The sequence below is a fragment of the Haliotis cracherodii genome, unplaced genomic scaffold (genome assembly GCF_022045235.1).
Source record: "Haliotis cracherodii isolate W230 unplaced genomic scaffold, xgHalCrac1.p SCAF_2, whole genome shotgun sequence".
Classification (NCBI taxonomy): Eukaryota; Metazoa; Mollusca; class Gastropoda; order Lepetellida; family Haliotidae; genus Haliotis; species Haliotis cracherodii.
The window spans coordinates 30,815,450-30,839,186 of NW_027266275.1; the positions used below are offsets into that span (position 1 = coordinate 30,815,450).

General features: G+C 39.9%; 1 protein-coding gene across 1 annotated transcript in view; it reads left to right on the plus strand.

The window, feature by feature from the left end:
- The first annotated feature begins 368 nt into the window (after positions 1-368).
- Positions 369-23,737, plus strand: part of LOC139467569 (cadherin-23-like) — a 92,128-nt gene continuing 68,759 nt past the window's right edge. Inside the window, exons 1-18 of the mRNA XM_071249105.1 lie at positions 369-444; positions 9,142-9,219; positions 9,936-10,004; positions 10,358-10,521; positions 11,972-12,022; positions 12,344-12,439; positions 12,706-12,792; positions 13,238-13,354; positions 14,130-14,249; positions 14,378-14,456; positions 14,560-14,681; positions 15,084-15,278; positions 16,690-16,845; positions 17,406-17,570; positions 20,682-20,746; positions 21,109-21,343; positions 22,631-22,864; positions 23,077-23,149. Of these exons, the coding sequence (XP_071105206.1) occupies positions 9,165-9,219; positions 9,936-10,004; positions 10,358-10,521; positions 11,972-12,022; positions 12,344-12,439; positions 12,706-12,792; positions 13,238-13,354; positions 14,130-14,249; positions 14,378-14,456; positions 14,560-14,681; positions 15,084-15,278; positions 16,690-16,845; positions 17,406-17,570; positions 20,682-20,746; positions 21,109-21,343; positions 22,631-22,864; positions 23,077-23,149 (2,083 nt within the window). The 5' untranslated portion in view covers positions 369-444; positions 9,142-9,164. The remainder of the gene's footprint in view (positions 445-9,141; positions 9,220-9,935; positions 10,005-10,357; positions 10,522-11,971; positions 12,023-12,343; positions 12,440-12,705; positions 12,793-13,237; positions 13,355-14,129; positions 14,250-14,377; positions 14,457-14,559; positions 14,682-15,083; positions 15,279-16,689; positions 16,846-17,405; positions 17,571-20,681; positions 20,747-21,108; positions 21,344-22,630; positions 22,865-23,076; positions 23,150-23,737) is intronic.

Here is a 23,737-nt window from a genome sequence, read left to right on the forward strand (position 1 = left end):
TTAACTGAAAAGAATTGTGGAAAAATAGGATATTTGCATTAAATCCTTGTAGGAACGACAATCAAGCCGTGAAACTTCAGATAACAACAATCTGCGTGCTTCTCATTTGGAGCGTTATAGCCGCGCAGCGCGGTAAATATTTGTCACAGGTGATCTTTAGCACACTCGAGATATAGTATCGGTTGTCTCACGTTGACATACAACAGGCCAAATCAGCCACCCAACATCGGGATGCGATTAGTATCAAGTTATGGGTGAGGCCGTTGATGTTCGCATCTTATCGCTAGCTGACACCGTCCGTATTGTACACGGAGAAATATTCAATGACGAATGATTAAGGTGGGATTGTTATCTCGAAAGGACTTCCTAATTCTTGGAAAAACATTTCAGTCGGCGTGCTTGTGATTTAGATCCTCAAAGGAAGAGCGTTACCTGCCTGTTAAGGTAAGTGAACCTATTCAATATCATTCAGATTGATATATTTCAACGTTCTATATAATACTATTAGAAATAGCTGACGTTTAATCTGTGGATTTCAGGGACACACTTGAAGACCGTATTGCTCCATTTTGAGCCACACCGGCGATTATGCTAATATTCCCACAATACGAAACCCCTATATTTCATAGAGGTAGTTCAATGTTTCATATCCTGACCGTTTTGGGGTATAAGGTCATGACAACCCGAGGAACGGGTTTATTTAAAGATGAAAAGAATGTAGGATGTAGTGTCACATCGTATTCGCATGGCAGATAACTCCACCAGCCCAGCTTGGCTGAGATGTATGGACATGGTTAACAATATGTGATCTTATATCTGATTAAACCTACAAACTTAACCTCAGGTTTAATTAAATAATCATTAATAATCAATGCATACGTACATGTAGACACCTGGTGTCTCGTATATAGCAAACACAGTGTCGACGGACAAAAACACAAAAGGGAAGTGACCGCCATTTTGAATTTAACTTTTTTCCCGTGTTTCATTTCCATTTGGCATTGGCCTCAGTCTAAAATGTAGTAGAGGGATGTTTATATTACCCAATGTTGAACAAAGTTCCAACAAAAGGGTCTTATCTAAAGTAAGCTTCGTTAAGTAACTATATATTGCCTTTTCAAATCATATGTTTATCCTATATCAAAATTTAGAACTTCACATCACAAATTGCCGGATAAAACGGATGAAGGATACCCATTTGCTGTGGAAATCGCTGATGTCAACTTTGTCAATCTGTTGCTATTGAGTTCCACTATCTGTTAAGGTGTTAAGCTCTTCTTCAACAATTGCAATGAAACGGTCTCATTAATTACACATATCCTAAATTTCCGAACCAATTGGTATTTAAGAAACTGTTGACTGTTAACAGCGTTAATGAGATGTTTATCAGATATTCCTTTATTACTTAAATAATACAGTCAGTAAAACGAGTAATGCCAATGTATTTTCTTTGCATGACTTAATACTTTGCTACCATTTAGTACATATTGGAAACTGAATATTTTGTATCTCACGTACAAAGAGTAATCATCTATTATTGTCACCGCCTGGGACCTCGCCGAGCTCGATTACAAACAGGAGTATCTGTCATTAAGTATTGATGAGAAGGTAGATACTTGCATCGGGGTCTGTTACAACCCAGAGTTTCTTCCCTCAGCCAGACAGCTTAAAGGAACACAGTGTAGGGATGACCCCACAGCTGTCAACTAATCCCAGGGTGATAATGGCATACATGTAGTCACACTATCAGATTATAAGGCAATTTTAGATGATCTTGTCTATTTGATCTTAACAATTATCTTCCATAATGTGCACGTATACTATGTGTCACGTAATTCACGGAACACGGTCAAGAGTTTTCCGGATACCCATAGATCGGCGGTTCCCTTTTAGTAGATTCGTTATTTAAGCTGACTATGCTAATTATCAAAGTAAGTGTTACAACTAGTCTAAATATCAGAAACACTTCAAACAAATAGACCGAAAGGATCACAGAATTTATGTTATTACAAGATCAAATCAACGTACTTCACCAAATCAATGCTTTTTGGAAGCAGATTTAAGTAATGTAATATTAATATATGTAACAAGAGCTCTAAAATAGTAATAATTACAAACAGCTATATTATATAAATAAGCAAGTGAAACAAACTGTATTTCTTTAATCTTGCATAATTATATTGAATATGTTCATCCTGCTGTTTTCACTACTTGTTTTAATTACACTCTTGTGGGTGGTTGAATTAGAACAGAGAACCGTCAGTTTAAAATCTTCATGGTTACAAAGTCATTACCGTTTTTTGGGTTACATTAATCATTGGCCATTTTCAGTGGCTGACAATTGGGTGTCTGTCTATCGGCATGTCTGACATCTAGATGTCAGACAATCGACATGTCTGACATCTGGGCGTCTGACTATCGGCATGTGTATCATCTGGGCGTCTGACTATCGGCATGTGTATCATCTGGGCGTCTGACTATCGGCATGTGTATCATCTGGGTATCTGACTATCGGCATGTGTATCATCTGGGTGTCTGACTATCGGCATGTGTATCATCTGGGTTTTCTGACTATCGGCATGTCTGACATCTGGATGTCTGACTATCGACATGTCTGGCATCTGGGTGTCTGACTATGGCATGTCTGACATCTGGATCTCTGACTATCGACATGTCTGGCATCTGGGTGTCTGACTATCGGCATGTGTATCACCTGAGTGTCTGACTATCGACATGTATGGCATCTGGGTGTCTGACTATCGACATGTCTGGCATCTGGGTGTCTGACTATCGACATGTCTGGCATCTGGGTGTCTGACTATCGACATGTCTGGCATCTGAGTGTCTGACCATCGACATGTCTGGCATCTGGGCGTCTGACTATCGACATGTCTGGCATCTGGGTGTCTGACTATCGGCATGTGTATCATCTGGGCGTCTGACTATCGGCATGTCTGACATCTGGGTGTCTGACTATCGGGTATAACTGACGACTGGGTGACTGACATCATGATCTTTGTGCCTGACTAGGGGCATGTCTTAAATAAGTGACATTTAGCTGATATCTGAATGTCAGACTATGGTCATATCTGACACCTTTATATCTGAGCTGCTGGAAGGAACATCTCCATCACCTTCTGTTAGCGGTTATAAAACAAGTGAGGCTTAAAAAATCCGGAAGCAAAATGTGTTGTTTGTGGTGTGTGCTTCTTCGATTAATAGCATCCGATGTCAAGCCTTATGTTGCATGTCTGGAGAGAAACAATTGAGTGAGTTTGCTGGGTATGAACAGTATTTTCGCTGCATCACGGCGTGTCGGCTTAATGCTGGATGCCTCAGACGCTTACCAACGACCGCGGGGTTTGGTGCTGACAATCAACGATCAGAAGGAAATACGATTGAACAGTATTGCCAACATTTTCCAATAACATTTAGCTGTAGTGTGGGAGGGGCAGTGTGGTAGCCCAGTCGTTAAACCGTTTGTTCATCACGCAGAAGGCCCGGGTTCGATTCTCCACAAGGGTACAATGTGTGAAGCCCATTTCTGCTGTCTGCCGGCTGGAACTTTGCTAGAAGCGGCCTTAAACCATATTCTCTGACTCATCATAGTGGGTAGGGGGTGGGGTTGCATCGTAACATTATTCTGTTTGTCACTGAGGTTATCGTGAATGAAAATAGAAGAGCTGTGATTATTTCTTTATGTCGTTTCAATTCGGCCTGAGTCATTTGTACGCACACCTGTTATGAGTAACTGATAGACTGATGCCAGTGTCTCCTTGTCAGGTGAGGTCCAGAGTAAATAAAGTCACTTACAAAATATTTTTCTGGTTTGCGGTGCTATTCACGCAGAGTAAGAATATTCAATAACACCTGCTACATATATATTGCAAATACCATAAATAAACCGTTTAAGTATGTTCTGATAACATAATTAAAATTATACTTTTGAAGAGAAAGTATGAAATGTATATTTCCAGGAGTATTAGTTACCGATAACCCAATGGCAGAGTCTCCTTGTCAGTTTAGATTGAAGACAAATGAAGTCACCAACGCAATTATCTGGTTTGCGGTGCTGTCCACGCAGCGTAATAACACCTGCTACATCTTTATTGCAAATACCAAAAATAATCCATTTCAATATGTACTGAACAATATGAAATTCAAAATTACATTTTTGATGAAAAAGTATAAAATGTTTATTTCCAGGCTTCAAATCTAATAAACAATGTTTTGCGCGAAGGTCCTTCCGGATACAGTCACAGATTCCCATTCGTCATTCGTTCACAATTGTCGTTACACCCTTATCCTACTTGTACATGAAACATATTGTCGTTATAATTATAGCCATACCATCACTGTACATGAAGCATGTCATTGGTGTCAGGTAATTGCCTGTCACACAAGCTGAAGAAGTAAGATGAAACTGTCAATCTGATAACGGTATAATATTTCCCTTTAAAGTTCAAACTACTGGAAGGTAAGAGTATTTCGATATCATTTGACAAATATTTTGTAGTCCACAAATATAGATTTTTGATATAATGCTAGTAGATTTTTAAGTTGTTTAGTGAACATAAATGCTTTTATCAGAAATACGATATATTGAGTTTGAAATATATTCAAACAAATGGAAACGTTATACTCCAACATTCCTCTCAATTCAATTGGTGCAGGTAACAGTTACTGTAGAATATGATTTGCTTTGGCAACTGGACTTTCATCCTTATCTTAAAACAATCGTGCTCGTTGAAGTCATATAAACATCATCGTCTTTTTAAATGTCACTTCGTTAATCGTATGTTTTATATGTAAGTATGTGTGTATTTATTAAGAAATATAGTTGTTGTATATGCATAGACGATATAGTTGAGGACTATGTGAGTTAAGATGTGAATTGTAAGATATATTACCCGAAGTATTGATTTGGGTTCATTTCATTCTTCTGCCCATAAGAAACTACTTTTTTTCTTTGTATCTATCTGAGGAAACTTGAGTACGTCGTGTCACAGCAGTTGAAGTTGCCGGTAGTTATTTGACTCATGAATGATATCCCAAGGAATATATACAATTATCAAAGTCGATAGTGATATAAATTCTCATATCTACCCATGGATGACAAATGTAACTTAACGCATCTACTCAACACACATCTCAAAATAATAATAGGATTTGTCTTGTCTCAATCATAGATAATTTTTACCAGGACGTTTACATAGAGACAAATTATCCATGTTTAATCTTAATTGGCTATTTGAAAATCAACAGAAGTTGATAAAAGTGGGGAAAAAACCCGATGCTTGCCGAGGAGTTTTCCACTTTTATCAATTTGTGTTGATATAGTTGATATCAAAAGTTACGAGGGTGTAATTTTATTTATCATGCAACATCATTCTTCCAACTTTTTCAGTTTGTAGACAGTAATAAGAGGTGTCTTAAGTGTAAAAAAGTACTACTAACAGCTTCAGTAGCAGAACCATTAGTGATGTCATTTTATTGTGACGTGTTGGTAACCAATGACGTCACAATGGTCTGCAAAGCATTGTGATGCAATTTCATTGCAGCGATATCTACAATGTAGATATTGCTTGATCTCACCCAAGCGATATCTCCTGTGGGAGCCAGTTTGGGATGATAAATCAAATCCTCATCCTCATTATCTTGTTAACTGGTAAAGATAAGATTAAACCATATTGATGCAAAGGTAATAGTCTAGGGATTAGTTGTACACCGAACCATGCAATTTCTTAAGAAAACGTATATATATAACAACTTCTGGTCTATTGCACATAGCATGTAGATTCTTATACCGTCATCAAGCTATCGTGCAGACTGTTGTATTAATCTATAGAATATTTGGCATGTAGAAGTTTGGGTGTCGTACCAAGAGATGGTACTTGTTGTGTCCTTGCCTGGACATGGGATAAAACAAGGACTGATGGGCTCGGAATCAGTGTAAAGTGCCTGAGTGGGGTATCCATGTTAAACTGCGGCATGTTATCTCAGCTGGCAAGCAATATATAACCGACAGAAGTCTTGACTACAACAAGCAGCCGCATGCACGTCTAAATGTTTAAATGCAGTAATCTTGAACGCAAGGTTAAACACCATATGACCTCACCTCACCTCATCTCACTTTTGTCAAGCTGGAGTTTTTCATCTTGCACATGTAAGTACATGTACTCTATAATTAAGTACATAATCGTTGCAAATACGAGATCCACTAGGGAACGTGAATTCAATGGACTTAACTCTCCATTTAAAAATATTTCAGTTATATCAGCGTATAATCTTAATCTGGTAGTAAGGTTACATAAGGTAGTTCGTTGACACGTTTACCACGTTATAGATCTCACAGACCACGGATCTTACTCTGTCCGAAACTGGGATTCGAACCCTCGACCATCCGCTCATGCCATGGCTAAGGGACACAATTTGTTAGTTATCGATTTGAAGTTGAATGATACACTCCATTGGAGGATCCTAACCGACCCAGTAGCCGCTCATGATCATCGGTAAACAAAGATATAGGGTACTAAAGGAAAGATTACACATTACACATATCGTGAGCACCTATAAACTTGGCGGCAAAAGAAAGTATAGTTCCCTGATCGATAAAAAAATAACAAGAAGAGGTTTTGTTGTGAATTATAATATAATCTATGGAGGGGTGACAAATGATTGATCAAGTACATTTTGAATGAAATCGTGCAATCACAGGTAATGTAAGCTCAAGGTAAACAATGGTGGGGTAAGAAATTTTATTTTCAAAAGTTGTCTGTAATGTCATCAAAACATTGTCTGACACTAGAAGTTCATTGTCGACACAGTTGCCTTTAATAGCGTGTATGACCTCCAGTTGCCTCAATGCATGCTGTGATTCGTCGCCTCATCGATGACGGGGTCTTCTGATGACGGGGACTGGAATCCGTTGCCACTCGTCTCTCAGGACCTGCTGCAATTCTTGTCTTTTGACGGGAGGCTGATGGCGTGCTCTAATCTGTCTGTCAAGATGGTCCCAGAGATGTTCAATAGGATTCATATCGGTTGAGTGGGCAGGCCAGCGCAAAACGTCTACGTTCTACTGGTTTAGAAAGTTCCGAGTCGGTCTTGCAATATGGGGCCTGGCACTGTCGTGTTGAAACAATGTCCCCTGCTGTTGGTTTTGTAAGAACGAAAGCACAACTTGCTGCAACACTTGGTTTCTGCACTGCACAGCGTTCAGGTTTCCCTGTATAATCACCAAATCAGTCTTCTGATCTCTACAAATACCGCCCCACACCATGACGCCTCCCCCGCCGAATGGATGGACCTCTCGAATACACGCCGGAGCCAAACGTTCCCCTCTGCGTCGATACACTCGCTCTCTGCCGTCATTTCGAAACAAGTTAAATCGACTTTCATCAGTAAACAGCACTCGACGCCAATTTCGCACTTGCCAGCGTCGAACCTGCCTCCTCATCGCAGTCTCAGGCGTCGATGTTGAGCAGTCAGTACCTTTCCTCGGAAAGGACGATACGCTCGGATTCCAGCAGCACGTAGTCGTCGTACGTTGGCAAATGGGATGTCCAAACGCTGTTGCTGCCGTCGCCGTTATGATCTGTTTCGCGGGTGAATGGGCCGTATCTGGCCGTCTTCCAATGGTGTTGTCACTCGGGGTCGTCCAGTTCTAGGCCTGTCCTGTGTCCTCCCTGTCTGCCTGTACCGTTGAATCAGCCTGGCTACTGTCAATGGTGTACAACCAAACCTCCTGGCAATTTGGACCTGTGTTGCCCCCATTTCGGCCATACCGATGGCTCCCTCTCCCTCCCTCTCTGCTCCTGTGATAGTCGTGGAATTTCTTGTGTATGCTTTCATCGCGTGTGGTTATACTCTGCAGATGAACGCATTTATACTGCTAACATGCACGTGCAGTTTATGCCATAGGCGGGAAACCTGTTTCACCATTTGTTTTGTCACCGCACGAGCTCCGTCAAAGGTGACACGTTCGGGTGAGGTGTTTTTGGTATCTGTTCCTGGGCAGTCATATTCCAAATACCCACTTTCCACTAGTTATCGCTGTTTTTAGGAAAATTACAAATTACCAACCTATACTTTCTTTAGCCGCTTAGTTTAGTAAGACTTGTTTATTGGATCATTGTAACATGATCAAATAAGTGTGCAAAAGGGACATGATGTATTGGTTTTACTTATTTAGGGTTGAATGTGAGGAATATTTTAGATAAAGCGTTGTATCGTAATGCTTTGTCAAGGGTTAATGATTAAACACGCCTTAACACAGGAACCTCTATACACAGATGGTTTCAGAGTAAGAGTGTAAGAACAAAATCATGACAAGCATGCCATGGCAAATTTTTGAATATATATATTAGCAAATTGTATAATTCTACTTACATCCGAAATCTTTAAAAACATCTCTATGACTGTTTTGATCGACAAAATCCGTTTTCATGATAGTTATTTGCATCCATTAATTGGTAACGCATTTATTATTCATATTCCAATAAAAGCGTCGATAATACTTCAAACGAAAAATACGTTTTCAAATTATGTTAAGTATTGTTGAAGTAACGCATACATCAGTGTGGGCGTAATGCATAAATCACCATTGGCGTTTGGTAAACATCAGTGTCGACGTATTGTAAACATCATAGTTGACGTAATTGTAGATAACATTATTGACGACGTATTGCAGAGATAATTTTAGACATGCTTTAGACATCATTGTTGACCTATTGATGGCACAATGTTAACCATTGTTAACGCATTGCATAGATCACTGTTGACATATTGCGGAGATCGTTGTAGACGGAAAGCATAAATCATTTTTGGCATATTGCATAGATCATTGTTGACGTATTGCATAGATAATTGTAGACCTATTTTAGGCATCATTGTTGCCGTATTGTGGACATCATTGTTAACATATTTTAGACATTGTTGTTGACGTAGTGCATAGATCATTGTAGGCCTATTTTAGACATCATTGTTGCCGTCTTGTAGACATCATTGTTAACATATGTTTAGACATCGTTGTTGGCGTATCGCATAGATCATTGCATGTCAGGTTAGGACATATCTGTATCAAGATCGTGGAGCATACATGTAGCCCCGTTTTCAGATACCTCTTTCTTTTAATTCCAGCTGTTCTACGCGGCTGCACGGAGATGACGGGTCCCAAATGGACACCTGCAGTTGTCCTGTTTATTTCTCTCTGCAAGGGTGAGTCACGTGGTGTACCATTTATTATTGTAATTTATGACGTATGACAGCCATGCATACTTGAACATGTGTTGAAAAAGCAAGCATGGTCATAGTATCAATGTGGCATTTAGTCTATGGCTGAATGTGTTTTCGGTGTTCACTTAGATTCCATGTAACAACATGGATAATACTGATAATGATATTAGAATAAACTATATCATTAGTTTTCATTGTCTTGTAAAATCCCTTTCAAGTCAACAGACTGGGTTGTACAAAAAAGAGATTATAATGGATGTCAATGTTTCATCAATTGATCGATATTGAGATATAAATGTGACAAAGCTACATGAATGTTAATGGTATATGCGTTATCATTTGAAGATCGAGAATACTGGTTACAATACTTTTATACGTCAACTATCTTGTCTTTGGTTTCCCTTGGTCACGCATTTAAGGCAGTAAAAGGAGGGTATTCCGATGAACATCGTTTAGATTCGAAGTGATGATGAATTCGTCACGGTAGTTTGTGTATATCCCTTACTCTTTGCTAGTGACACATGTCCGTGTAGCTGACAGGACATGCGAACAAAAAAACATCCTTTGGATATTTTGAATATTCATTTGAATAATAAATTATCATATATATTGAGCAAGTATTATGTAAGCCGTTTCTGTTCTTCAACCTACACCTGTACGGCGTATCGATGATACACTTCTTCTGTTTTTCTTTTCAGTTGTGGTTTGTTTGCCGCCTACATTTGATCCGATAAATACAATACAGGTACCTGAGGACAGAGCAGCAGGTAAGTGCACACACAGACGTGGCCATATTGACGGAGATGTTGTCCGATGTTGGCTATGGGTTGTAGTCATAAGTGTAATAGAACAACGCCACGGCTGGAATCGGGACACACATTGCAGGCACCTTCACGTATCTGTGTGATAACTCAATAGCATACGATCTGTATAAGTATGACAACTTATGTTCAACTGATCTGCATACAGGCTTCGTAGGTTCAGCACCTGTTCATCATAAGTATGATTTCAGTAAACGATAACAAATTGTTCTGAAGTGCAAAGTTAATGTACTACTGATCTTCAGGAACAGCATCACCGAACATAAATTCACCAACACGAATCTGCCAATCTGTTTTAGGTTCTGCTATCGGAGTTCTGACCGTGAGAGATGCAACCTCTTCCCACATCTCCTTGACAGTGTCACCGACAACACAACAATACGTGTATATTGACCAGCGTATTAGCATCAATGGCTTTTACAACGCCAGTATAGTGCTACAGAGAAAGCTTGACTATGAAACAGTAAGTCTTTCCTGTATATCTCCCACAGAGTATGTTGAATTATCAGAATTCGAGAGAGTTAAACAAAGAGAGAGCGAGAGAGAGAGAGACACACACAGAGAGAGAGACACAGAGAGAGAGAGAGAGAGAGAGAGAGAGCAGCCTCTCACGTAAGATGTACGTACATGAAACATATAATATGACAAGTTTCCAAACATGCAAATGTATCAATATATTTTCTGCATGATGGACCGACTTCTTTTTTCATCACTTTTCTACAGTAGCATATTAGGATTTCTTGATCACTTTGTCATTACTTTCTCATTGCTTTGTTATTGTTTAGGTTGATCTGTATATCAGTAGTTAATGCCCAAGACAGTAATGCACTTTGAGAATACTGACTGGATATAAGCGTTTTAATAATATATACTTGTATTTGATTGTATTACAATTGTGTCTGTAAATAATTCCTCTTGTGGTAGGAAGACTTATCTCGAGCGAATGAAGGAATTTGGTGGCTGACAATATTCACTCACTCACTCACTCATTATGGGCCGATAATGGGCCGGTAAATGTTGAGTGAGTGAGTGAGTATGGTTTTACGCCGCTTTGAGCAATATTCCAGCAATATTACGGCGGGGGACACCAGAAATGGGCTTCACACATTGTACCCATGTCGGGAATCGAACCCGGGTCTTCGGCGTGACGAGCGAACGCTTTTAACCACTAGGCTACCCGACAGCCCCGGTAAATGATGATTAGTGGATGAGTATATTTATTTATAACCCGGATTTGAGCAATATTCCAGAGTCTATCACGGCTTGGTAAACGGAATACAACCTGTAAAGCAATAACATGTTTGCCAGTCTTATCTGTTAAATGCTTACAGTCTTCTATCGCTCACCACCATGTCCTATCTCGTGGGGAAACGAGAAAATATAACCAAAAAAAAATTAATGTAAAATAGTTATCACAATAAAATGGAGCAAGCGTACTGTTTAAATAAATATTCTAGATGTAAGATTGTTTACATGCAGCCGAACTTGTCTGGAACGCCATTGGCTCGATTTTGCTTTCGTGAACAGAGGTGGGTTTACCCACGTTTTAGTGACGTTGGCTGCAGAATGCAAATTTCGAATTTGATCCCTGACGCCTAGAGCGCCCCCATCGCATAACACCACCCATAGATCCGATCGCCTACTCCTCAGAAGATATGATCATATTATTAACATTTCCATTTGCCAATACCATATTGTCCAGCTGATTCCCAATACCCCTACCTTTTTGGCATCGTATAGTCGATATCTCTCAAAACGTCAAAATGTATTAACTGACGTAACCTGACGCTGAGTGCTTTGAATTGCATGTACAGCTTTAGAAATTTACTCTGAATAACAGGTGATAGACAAATGTTCCTCATGTTCTGCTTATGGAAACTATCTCTGCTGATGATATACATTCATACATTCAGGACGGCAGCTCGCTGAGACTGGTCTTTACGGCAACTAATCCATCAACTCCGGTAGGTACATTTGTCAACTTCACGACAACATGTTTCCATCCAATAATTCATCAGCTCAGATAGGTAGACTTGTCGGGTTCATGACAACTTGTTTCCATCCACTGTTCACACAACTCAGGTGGGTACATTTGTCAGCTTCATAATATGTTTCCTTTGACTAATCGATCAAGGTAGACTTTATGATTTATATACCGGTGATTGTAAGTGCCGTACTTTCAACGTGATGTTTAGCTATATTCAGCAGAACATTCAGATCTCTATTGACGAGCGTTTTAAACAACGTGTCACAATATTAACACATGTATGTTTCATGGTGTTTAGGACGGAGTCCGCCAAACTGTGACTGTCATCATCACTGACGTCAATGACAATCCTCCACAGTTCCAGGGGCTGCCCTACTCTGTCTCCGTCCCAGAGGTTGTATAACTTTCATTGTGCTTTCGTCAATTTTAAAACTCGGCATGAAGGATTTCACACAGATAACAATTAAGCAATGTGCACTCATTTTCCACAATCTACACAGTTTGGTATTTAACAAACATATTTATTTTGATGCCCAGAAATACTGATTAATGAGAGAAATGCAAGATAAAGAAGTGTGTGAGCTCAGGGGTGGCATTGCAAAGCAACTGAGTTCAAGTCCAATTATAGTTGTAAATAATACATTTGGATCTTTATTTCAGAATCACAGCATTAACTCTATCATCTTCACCGCCAATAGCAAAGACCCTGATACAGGGATAGGGGGCTTAGTTAACTACACCATGAAGGTACATGCTTCTGAAGTCATTCATGTTATGTTTAAACACTGTTAATTCAAAAATTAATGCTATGAATTAAATGACATTGCCCATAAGGTGAAACCAGGCTAACCTTAGATAAATACACACTGAAGTGCAATGAAGTCAGATCAGTGGTTAAACGTTTCTGACAATAATATGATGTACATACTTTTTCATGTAATAACAGTATCAATTCAGAAAACAATATCATCAGATAGTAGTGTATGGTATTGTTAGTGTGTGTGTGTGTGTGTGTGTGTGTGTGTGTGTATGTGTGTGTATGTGTGTGTGCGTGCGTGCGTGCGTGCGTGCGTGCGTGCGTGCGTGTGTGCGTGCGTGTGTGTGTAAATAAATACAATATTACAAGTTTTAACTTTATATATTCGTGTGATTATACTTGTATGACCAATCCACTCATTTTTTACATGTTCAGACATCAAGAGCGGATGTCAGAAGCAAGTTCCACGTGTCCAGGATTGGTAATGTGACACTGATTGGACCCCTGGACTATGAGACCCTTAGTTTCTATCAGTTCACAATTGTTGCTACAGTAAGTATTTGATAGTCCTAGGATGTTCATTCTTTTCATGTTTTTCCATACTTATTGCTAGTCTTGTATACTACCAACAATCAAAAGATAATCTACCAATGTATCCTTGTGAGTTCTTACACTTCTTGAGGGAGCACTAGCTATTTCCCGAACCAAGACGGTCGTAGTTTTTTTCTAGTTCAACCTGACACTTGTAGTGGAGCAGCAGGGGTCACCTATAGATTTAGAGGGGGTACCCGAACCAGCACATTATCCACGGTGAATGATAACAGCAGTGCCGGACATGCTCACCCATTTCGCCAACACTTGGTGGCATTGCATATTGACATCAAACTCAGCGATATTCCAGCTATATGACTGCGCCCTCTATAACCAGACATCCGAGTGGTTGATATGAACAACGTGCAACCCCGTCGGGGTACGAGGACACGCAATCAACCAAGATCTATGCAGTCGCCTCTTAGTACCAGAACATGTTTACGAACCTAACTTTACTGGGATTCTTGTGTGTAGGTTATTGTATATATGTTGTGTAAAAGTGCGGGATACCATTTTGTTTCGGCGTTTTTGTTGTGGTTGTCACAGAGACATGTCTGTATGTACAACTCGGAAAATCTTGTCGGACTACACGTCGCTTGCTCTTTTTGTATCATTAGTATGATACAGAAGCCATATATATATGTTTAACAGTATAATGTCACGGTCCTTGTAAACCTATGAACAAGTACCAAAGTTAATGGACCGTACTTACACACCCTCTGTATCCTCCTGCCAGGACGGAGCAGGTCTGACCAGCGAGGCCCAGCTGTTTGTGACTGTAACAGATGTCCAGGACACACCACCATACTTTACTGGAAGGCCTTACCTACCTTATATCTGGGAGAATCTTACGGTGGTGAGAATATTTTTATTTGACATCAATGACTGCTTTGTCAATTAAACAACTGGTCATAAATAGACGAGTACATTATTACAAAGTATCACAGACCATTATTGTAAATTATCAACAAATGTCGATTTCAGAACAGCAACGTCGTGACCATCTCGGCACAGGATGGAGATAGAGGCAACCCCAACAACATCACCTACAGGATAACAGGCGGTATTTATATTTCATATTCATCATTTTTGAGAGCAAAAGAAATGCTTGATAAGTGTATATTGTCATAATGTACGTGTCATGGTGTTCCCTTGATATATTGTAGGCACATGTCCAGGATATTTCAACATCAACCCAACAAAAGGAACAATTGACCTAATCAAGGTTGCTGACAGAGACAGTGGGACAGTCCTCCAGAACAATGGGATATGTGTTATCGATGTCCAGGTGAAATCTAAAATCCTATTTGGTGATCATAAGGCCTGCATTTCACAGATGTACCTGTCTTACTGACTGTTTTATGCCCACCCTTTAAGGGTGTCCTCTTTGAATATGTTGCGTCTACAAGTAGCTCATGCACGTTGGCTTGTGGCAAATACCACGTTCAATGACGGCATTCGAAATAAGGCCACTCAGTTACATTTATGATATTGTCTCAGACAGTCTTGGGGCAGATAGGTAGCCATGATGAGGAGGCAGTAATTTGTTACACGGAAGACTAGATTTCGATTCCATGTGTGGGTATCATGCGGAAAGATAGTTCTTGATGTCCTTGATGTGGGGCTCGCACAACACAACTTGGGGCGTAAAAACCTTCTTACTCCCTGTCTTCCGTTCTTCTGTGTTCAGGCTGTAGAGGTGACGTCTTCGGGTACATCCGGTGCTACCGCCAGCGACACGGTGACCGTGACCATCCAGGACAAGAACGATAACTCTCCCAAGTTCAATAGCTCCAACTACGAGGCTACCATCCAGGAAAACATGCCGACGGGGATACCCATCACCTTCACGACTCAAACAGTACATGTAGAGGACAAGGACCAGGTCTGAGGACACTATGATTCACAATGCCTATACGTGTTATATGTATAGTACACTCGATAGTACAGTTGACAGTATCCTCATTACCCCTTTGCACTAGTATAACGTTATGAAAACAAAGTTTCTCATCATCAGACTTAAGTTCAGGCGGTTTTTATGGTTTTGTCTCAGTAAGTAAAACCATGGCCCACTTGCACCAAGCGATCGTAGCGCTAAGATGATCGTAACTCCTATACTTTAACATAGGCTTACGATAAGCACAAATTGGTCAATTCTCCTTGGGCAAAATAGAAAACACATAAACTTGTATGAATAACAACTTCTTTATATATCCTCTATACATATCCATCTAATGTATGTAAAGTCGCCAGTGGCACCGCGGCATATTCTATGGAACGTTAAAGTTGACATGTATAGAACTAATACGTATCAGAACCGATCAGCAGACTGATAACCCTGAAAAAGAAATGTATTGATTGAGAAACATGTGTTTCCCTTTCACTGTTTATCTCCTGCAGCGATACTGGGGGAATATGATTCTATCTTCATTTCAACGAAATCCAACAGATGTGTACAATTTGTTTGGATAAACACATATATGATTGATTGCATTTTCGATCACTTATTTATTTTTTCATGTATTCGTTCGTGTGTACGAAATCTTTTGCATATATTACATCATCAGTAAACTAATTGTGTAGAGTTGTATTGACTACATTAAGGAGGGGCACTGGTGGCCCAGTCGTCTAAGGCGCCGCGATTCGCTGTGCAGAGTTGTGTCCCTTGGGCATGCCAGAAACCTATGATTTTGGGTTCGAATCCCGGTTCGCCCCGATTATGTTTCTAGGTTTGTCAGCACCATACCCGTGCTCGTGGGTTTCACCGAAGTGGTAAACGTCTGAGACCTGCATCACTTCGGGCTTTCCTCCCACATTAAGCTGACACGCCGCGATATAACTGGAATACTGTTAAAAGTGGCGTTAAACCCCACTCACTCACTCACTTATACAAGTAATAAGTTTTTGAGTTTTCACTTCTAAAGTGTAATTGTGTAATAATTAGATGGATATGTATAGAGAATATATAAAGAAGTTGTTATCCATAAAAGTTTATATGTTTTCTATTTTGCCAGAAGAGAATTGACTAACTTGTGCCTATTGTATCTGTAGAAAAAAAGTTTTTCCACGATATTTATTTCGTTTAATGTGTATTTACAGTTATGATTATGCCATAATTGGTACAGTCTGGATGTTTTGTAACACGTCTGCTTAAACAATGCTTGTCTTAATGCATAAATAGAATTGAGGAATACAGCAGCTTCCAGTCGAAATGTAGTGAAATACACACTAGTTCACTGTAAATATGTGGACAATATTGTATTTTAATTATTCCAAACATATTTCTTATTGTGCAGGCTGACAACGCCAAGCTGTCACTGTCATTGGATTCGTATTCATCGACATACTTTGAGATTGTCCCGTCTACTGTCCAAGGATCGGCAACTCTACTGATCAGAGTGAAGGATAACATCATCCTGGATTATGAACACAGACAAATTATTTCACTGACGGTAACGTAACGCACAGATATCTGCTTCTGATATTTCAAGCACCTATATGCATATAATAATGATCATATGTTGATTTTAGAAACTATATTTGCGTTCATTTCGCAACATGGACAAGGTCATTTAAAATAAAATAGAACTAAGACAGATGTAGGCCTATAAATCATCTACCTTTTCATGGTAGTTAGGGATCCTATTGTTAGAGCTACATTTAGGTAAATTTTATAATGAATTTATTTCCTTAACGGTTTCATACGTAGTTCTAGTCGTAATCGATCATAATCAAACATACATGTGGCATCATTGCTCATCAGTGAGACATCGTTAACGCGCTGCGTGCAATCGGTAAACAATACAATATATTAAACAATATATAAGTAAACAATAAAATATATGTCCCTGTCTTAAGAATAAAATCATTCGACCGGATTATCTGTATTGCACTGAATCTACATCCATGCATCATGCGGTGGCGTTGCGATACAATGTCATCATAACACTATATTATCGTTATTCTGTGCGCAGGCTGTTGCACTTTGGTATTTTTCTCTGTCAATGACCAGGTTTGGGCCAACGAGACGTCCACACCAGAGAGAAAAAGTGCATCTACCACCATTCAACTTAATATTACAAATCAGAATGACAACAGTCCCAACTTTACCAACTCAGAATATAGCGCATCAGTCCAGGAGGGTAGTGGGGTCTCCACATCTGTCATCACCGTCACGGTATGTGTAACAATGTAACCTGTAACTTCACCCAGACTGCGACACCGCAGCTGTCCAGGAGAAAATGGTAATGTCCACATCTGTCATCGACGTCATGGTATGTGTAAGAATGTAACCTGTAACTTCACCCACACTGTCTAGACCGCAGCTGTCCAGGAGAAAATGGTAATGTCCACATATGTCATCGACGTCATGGTATGTGTAAGAATGTAACATGTAACTTCACCCACACTGTCTAGACCGCAGCTGTCCAGGAGAAAATGGTAATGTCCACATATGTCATCGACGTCATGGTATGTGTAATAATGTAACATGTAACTTCACCCACACTGCCTACGCCGCCTTTATTCGGGACGGTAGTAGCGGCTCCATATCTGTCATCGCCGTCACTGTATTTGTAACAATGAGACCGTTGCCCACATTGACTCAAGGAAAGTTGCCGGAGGGATAAGTTGCCTATAATATCAATCACTGGTCAATAACTTCTTTGGCAGGCATTAAGGAGTACTAAGTAAGGACACGAATTTATGAATGAACAACTTCTTTATTGCAGTTAAGAGCGACGTTTCTTCGTAGGTTCATCACTTGCTTGATAACGGTGTTAGAATCTACACCGAAACGTCGCTATTAACTGTAATAAAGAAGTTGTTCATCCATAAATTCTTTTCCTTACTCACTGGTCAATATTCTGTTAGTTAAATGCCACCATCACTCAGCTGTAATATTCACAAGTGATGTGTGACATAACAAACACACAGACAAAAACGTACCACCTCTTTAAACCCACGACCACGGTATGATTGTTGGTCTGACAGCAAACATACCATCTGAACCCACGATTAACTTATCCTTGAACGAGAAAGGGATCACAACGGCACAGTGAGATGAGTCGCCGTTGACCCCTGCGCCACCTCTGCCCCTTATTTTGATATAGAGTACAACTTGAAATAATGTAAAACAAAAGTGGTTAGTGTGAAGGCTACCAGTAAGGGCCCACATGGTCGGTATTAAGTTAAAAGTGGATTCATAATCAACAATGTCATCCCCCAAAACAACAAAGGAAATGAACTAAATACCTATAGAACTGATGATGTAGTGCCTTGTCAATTGCGTGTGTTTCACTGATATGACACAAAGAAAATTGTTTTTAATTGATGATACATCTCCCAACGGAGGCTGACCAGGTGGTTCCATTACTGGTGGCCTTCCCCATATTTTTATTTCATAAACGAAATCTGGATTTGTAAACAAGCAAAACATTGCTTAGATAAATAAAACAGATTACCGTACTTTTATATAAGCATGTTCATGTTGAATATGACCGCCTCCGTGGTCTAGTTGTAGAGCGTCCGCCCGGAGAGCGGAAGGTCCGGGGTTCGATCCCCGACCGCGTCATACCAAAAGACGTTAAAAGATGGTACTTGTTGTTACCCTGTCTGGCGCTCGGCATTAAGGGGCTAAAACAAGGACTGGTCGGCTCGGAGTCAGTATACTGTGTCTGAGTGGGGTACTCATGTTTAAACTGCGGCATGGTATCTCAGTGAGCTAGCACTATAAACCGGCATCAGTCCGGACTAGTACAAGCAGCCACACAAACACACACACGTACATGCACGTCGCTATATAAGTGCAATAATCTTGGACGCGACGTTAAACACCATTTCACCTCACCTCATGTAAATATATAAATATAATTAATCTGTAACCGTAAGTTTGAGCCACTGGTAACAAGGCTTTAAGGAATGCAGTGTCTCTGTTTTATTATTTTATCCAAAAGGTATTCAGATTATTACAACTTACGTCTACTATTCGAAACTTTTAGTTTTACAATAATAACTTGGATAGATTTAAGAATTTCCTTGATTACGTCTCTCAGTAAGAGCAGCCGTAAAAAACCGTTTTCAAGTTATATCCATGAATGTAAAAAAATATTTTTTGCATATATTTCTGCATGTAAATAAAAATTGTAAAGCATCTTGAAAACTATGCCCACATTTTCAGTCGATTTTTTTTATGAGCGTTTAATTCGTTGTAGCCGATCATGATGCGACTGTCACCGTGGCTCGCTTAGTTTATTGCAAAGAAGGGCAATTTGTTTGTAAAGGGGACTAATTCGGAGTCTATTAATGAGTTGTCTGAACAAAGAGATCTGGTGGTGTTAGTAGAAGTCAAGGATAGTATGCCGCCTGGTTTGAAAATTCTCTTGTCAGATCAGAAAGTTGTAAAGTTGTCAAAGGTCGCTTAGGTGTCAGATAATTATTGTTCTTGTCCACAAGGATCAGGCTCTTCTCACAACAGTGCAGGTTTCCCTAGTATTGGCAATTTCAAAACAATCGTGGTCCGTAGTGGTAGCCTAGGTGATATATGTGGTCTAAGGTGTCGTCAGGTGATCAGAATTTTGGGAAAGTTTATGTTTATCGAGGTGTTCTTATGAGAAGGCATCCTGAGTCCGAGATAGACGATAGCTGTAGAACGCAGGTCGTGGTTCCATGGGCATTTAGAGATGGTATTCTCAGTTTGTCTCATGAGAGCTTGTTTGCTGGTCATCGTCGTAGGACTAAGACCTATGAGCGGGCCAGGGATGTACAGTGATGTAGAAGATGTCTGTAAGCTTTGTCATGTTTGTCAAGACAGTATCAGGAAAACCTATTCAGGGAATTCCCCCGGGCCCTTTGATTAAGTGCCTATTGTTTTCAGGGCTTCCTCCAAGGTCATTATTGACGTGGTAGGTCTGTTACCTGAGTCTACTCAGGACTCAGGGCAATCGGTACTTGTTAACGGTAATGTGCGTTAATACGAGGTTCCCGGAAGTTATCCTATTATGCAAGGTCACCGCGGTGTGTGTGTGCATATTACCGGGATCCGCTTCACGGGTGAATGTTATTCTTTCAGTTTTATCGGGAATGAATCCTACTTTCCATTTGTTAGCCCAATTTTAACCAAATTATTATGAATGCATGTCGCTGCCGCAACTGGATCATCTATTATGATAATTTTGATGTATCGTTAGCAAAAGAGTGTACATTATTCTCTATTCCTTCAACAATACCATTAATATAACTATAGTAGACACATGCCTAAGCGTTTTCTGTGAATGTTACTGTTTTTCAGGCTGTAGATGACGACCTGGAACCCTTCAAAACTGTCACTTATGCGTTACGAGGTGACGACGGAATGTAAGACATTCTTTTATACGTAAGGGACAGAGCATTTGATATTTTGAGGGGGTGGGGGTGGTCAGGGATTTTTTCGAAAAAAATAAAAATGATTTGTTTGGATAAAATAATTATGCTGCAGACTGTTGGGCGTTAGGCGTTATCTACTAGTGTGTGTGTGTGTGTGTGTGTGTGTGTGTGTGTGTGTGTGTGTGTGTGTGTGTGTGTGTGTGTGTGTGTGTGTGTGTGTGTGTGTGTGTGTGTGTGTGTGTGTGTGTGTGTGCATATGTGTGTGTGTGTGTGTGTGTGTGTGTGCATATGTGTGTGTGTGTGCATATGTGTGTGTGTGTACAATAATATATCTTTGTATTTCTCTGTTCAAGGTTCTCCATCAGTTCCTCAGGTAAGGTGGCTGTGGCCTCTGATCAGTTGGACAGAGAGACCAAGTCAATGTACTATATCTCCGTGGAGGCCACAGACCCCGGTGGGTTGAAGGACACCGCTCAGCTCACTGTCAACATCACGGACGCCAACGACAATCCACCAGTATTCAGAAGAGATTATGACGGATACTTGAAAGAAAATGACCACAGTTTTAGTAGGCCCATTACTGTCTCGGTAAGTAGCATGTAACATGCTCTATGCATCGTCGTTTACTCCGCCATGCATTTTAAGGTTTACATGTAGCTCACCTCGACAAAGTGTTTCGTTTGGAAGCCTATTTGTCCGTCCTTGTCGGCTGTTGTCTGTCAGCGTCTTTCCTCATCAAAGCTGCAAACATGTTCCCATAATTAATGGCATCGTTGTTCCACTGTTTTACTTTACATCGAAACAAAACTTCAATGTAAAATAGCAAATATATTTTTAAATAATATTAAGCCGAATAATAATGGACATAGATACATGCATTATATTGTTTTGATCACCTGTTGATCACAGTCGTGGGTGATTAGCCTTCTTCTCTTCACTGCATGGGTGTCACCATACGCAAATTCAAGTTTTAAGTATTCAAAATAATTTTCATATATATCACAAACGGCAAAGTAACCAAAACACTTCCAAAAGATCTACAGATTTGACACTTTAGTTAAGATTCAAGTCTGTTTAACAACGGCATCGTGAGCGACTTTCAAACATAATGGGATTACATGTACTCATAATATGCCAAATAAGCTATACTAACTACTGCGAGATTGGACCTATAGGGGGTTTAAAATAAATTGATAGCGGCAATGTATGTACGTTGAGAATTTGTTTAAGAATTGAAAAAAAAAAAATCTTGCCCAAATGTAATTGTATTGATTTCAAGCCAGAAAGCAGAAAGACAGCAGTTCTTATATAGGAAGAAAGTAATGGAACTCATCATTTTGTCTTGCATTCCATTTCTCTGCATTTTGATTTTGATATCATATTTTTATTGCCAGCATGATAAAAAGTGTCGAGAAGTTTGATAATATACAATATATCCAGAGGCGCCGCATTTCGCTGTGCGTCTCTGAAGCGTGCCAGGATCCCGGGATCATCTGTTCGAATCCCAGAGTCTCCCTGATTATGATCCTTGGTCTGTCAGCACCATTGTCGTGCTGATGGGTTTCACCAAACCTTAAGTGCTAAACGTCTAAGATCTGCATCACTTTGGTGTTTCTGTCACGCTATAAAACTGAAATACTGTACAAAACGGCGTTAACCCCTCTTCCCACAATAAGTTGACATGCTACACAACTGAAGTACAGTCGAAACCTGTGTTAACCCCACTCAATAACGTCCTCGTGTATCCAGTGCATACGTAGTATGGCGCCATTCTGTTATGCTATTAACAACAATAGAAATCAAATACATGGAGATGTAGAAATATGGAGTAAGTGTTGATACCACTGGAACTAAAGCAACGTTTTCACCCCACAGGCCACAGACGCTGATGTAGGGGTCAATGGTCAAGTGAGGTACAGCATCAGCCGGACCTACCCTCGTGGTCTGGTCTCCCACTTCGCTGTGGACGGCGTCAAAGGTGACCTCTCGGTGCCCACTGTTCTGGACTATGAGAACCTCAACAGTAGCCAGGTTGCAGTGATGGTGAGAGCCACGGACTCAGGGATACCACAACTCTACACAGATGTTAATGTGACCCTTACTGTGCAGGTATGAAGAGCAAGAGACTTTGAATATAATATGTGTCGGGAATTAGTGTATTTCATGACCATAGTATACGTAAATATAATCAATTTTATAAACAAAGTGAAACGGTGTGAACATGTACGTGCAATTTAGATACCTCTACGCCAATCACCATGCCTCTAAAGGTGAAATATTTTGCAGTGTAATAGTAATTATGTTATAATGGTGAATTACAGGACGAAAATGATAAGACTCCAGCATTCAAAGCACCTTCCTACAACTACAGCATTGAGGAAGGAACCAGCTTAGGTAATGTACAAGTCTCCACCTCTGAATGTTCAGAAGTTGATCTGCTCGGGCCGTGCGTATAATCAGTCTGATTGTTGTTGCTTTACATTGAAACATTGTGTTATCTACAAACAATCAAGTAACATGAATTATTAAAGTGAATAATAAACATTCCAATTAAGTATTAACTATTAGTATGTTTGATGCCATTCTCGATTACCCAGTGTATTATATCTCCAGCTTGTTGTGATAGATACTAGTACCTATTCGCCACCATATGTTCGCGTCCACATCTCTTGACACGACGCTGATAATAACGAAACATCTTGTAGGACACACACAAACACACACACACACGCACGCACACACACGAACACACACACATACAATTATTCAAACCAACGACAAAGCTTCAAATTTCAAATTCGAATTCTGCCTCTCGATTATTGTCTACCATAGTGGTCAGTACACCAATCAGTGCAATAGTAGATAACGCCTATTGGTGCACTGGCCACCAATTTAAATATAACAATGTTGAACTTATATAATCAGAAGATATTTGCTATTTTGATAACACAACTCTAGACACTAGACACAACATATCAACAA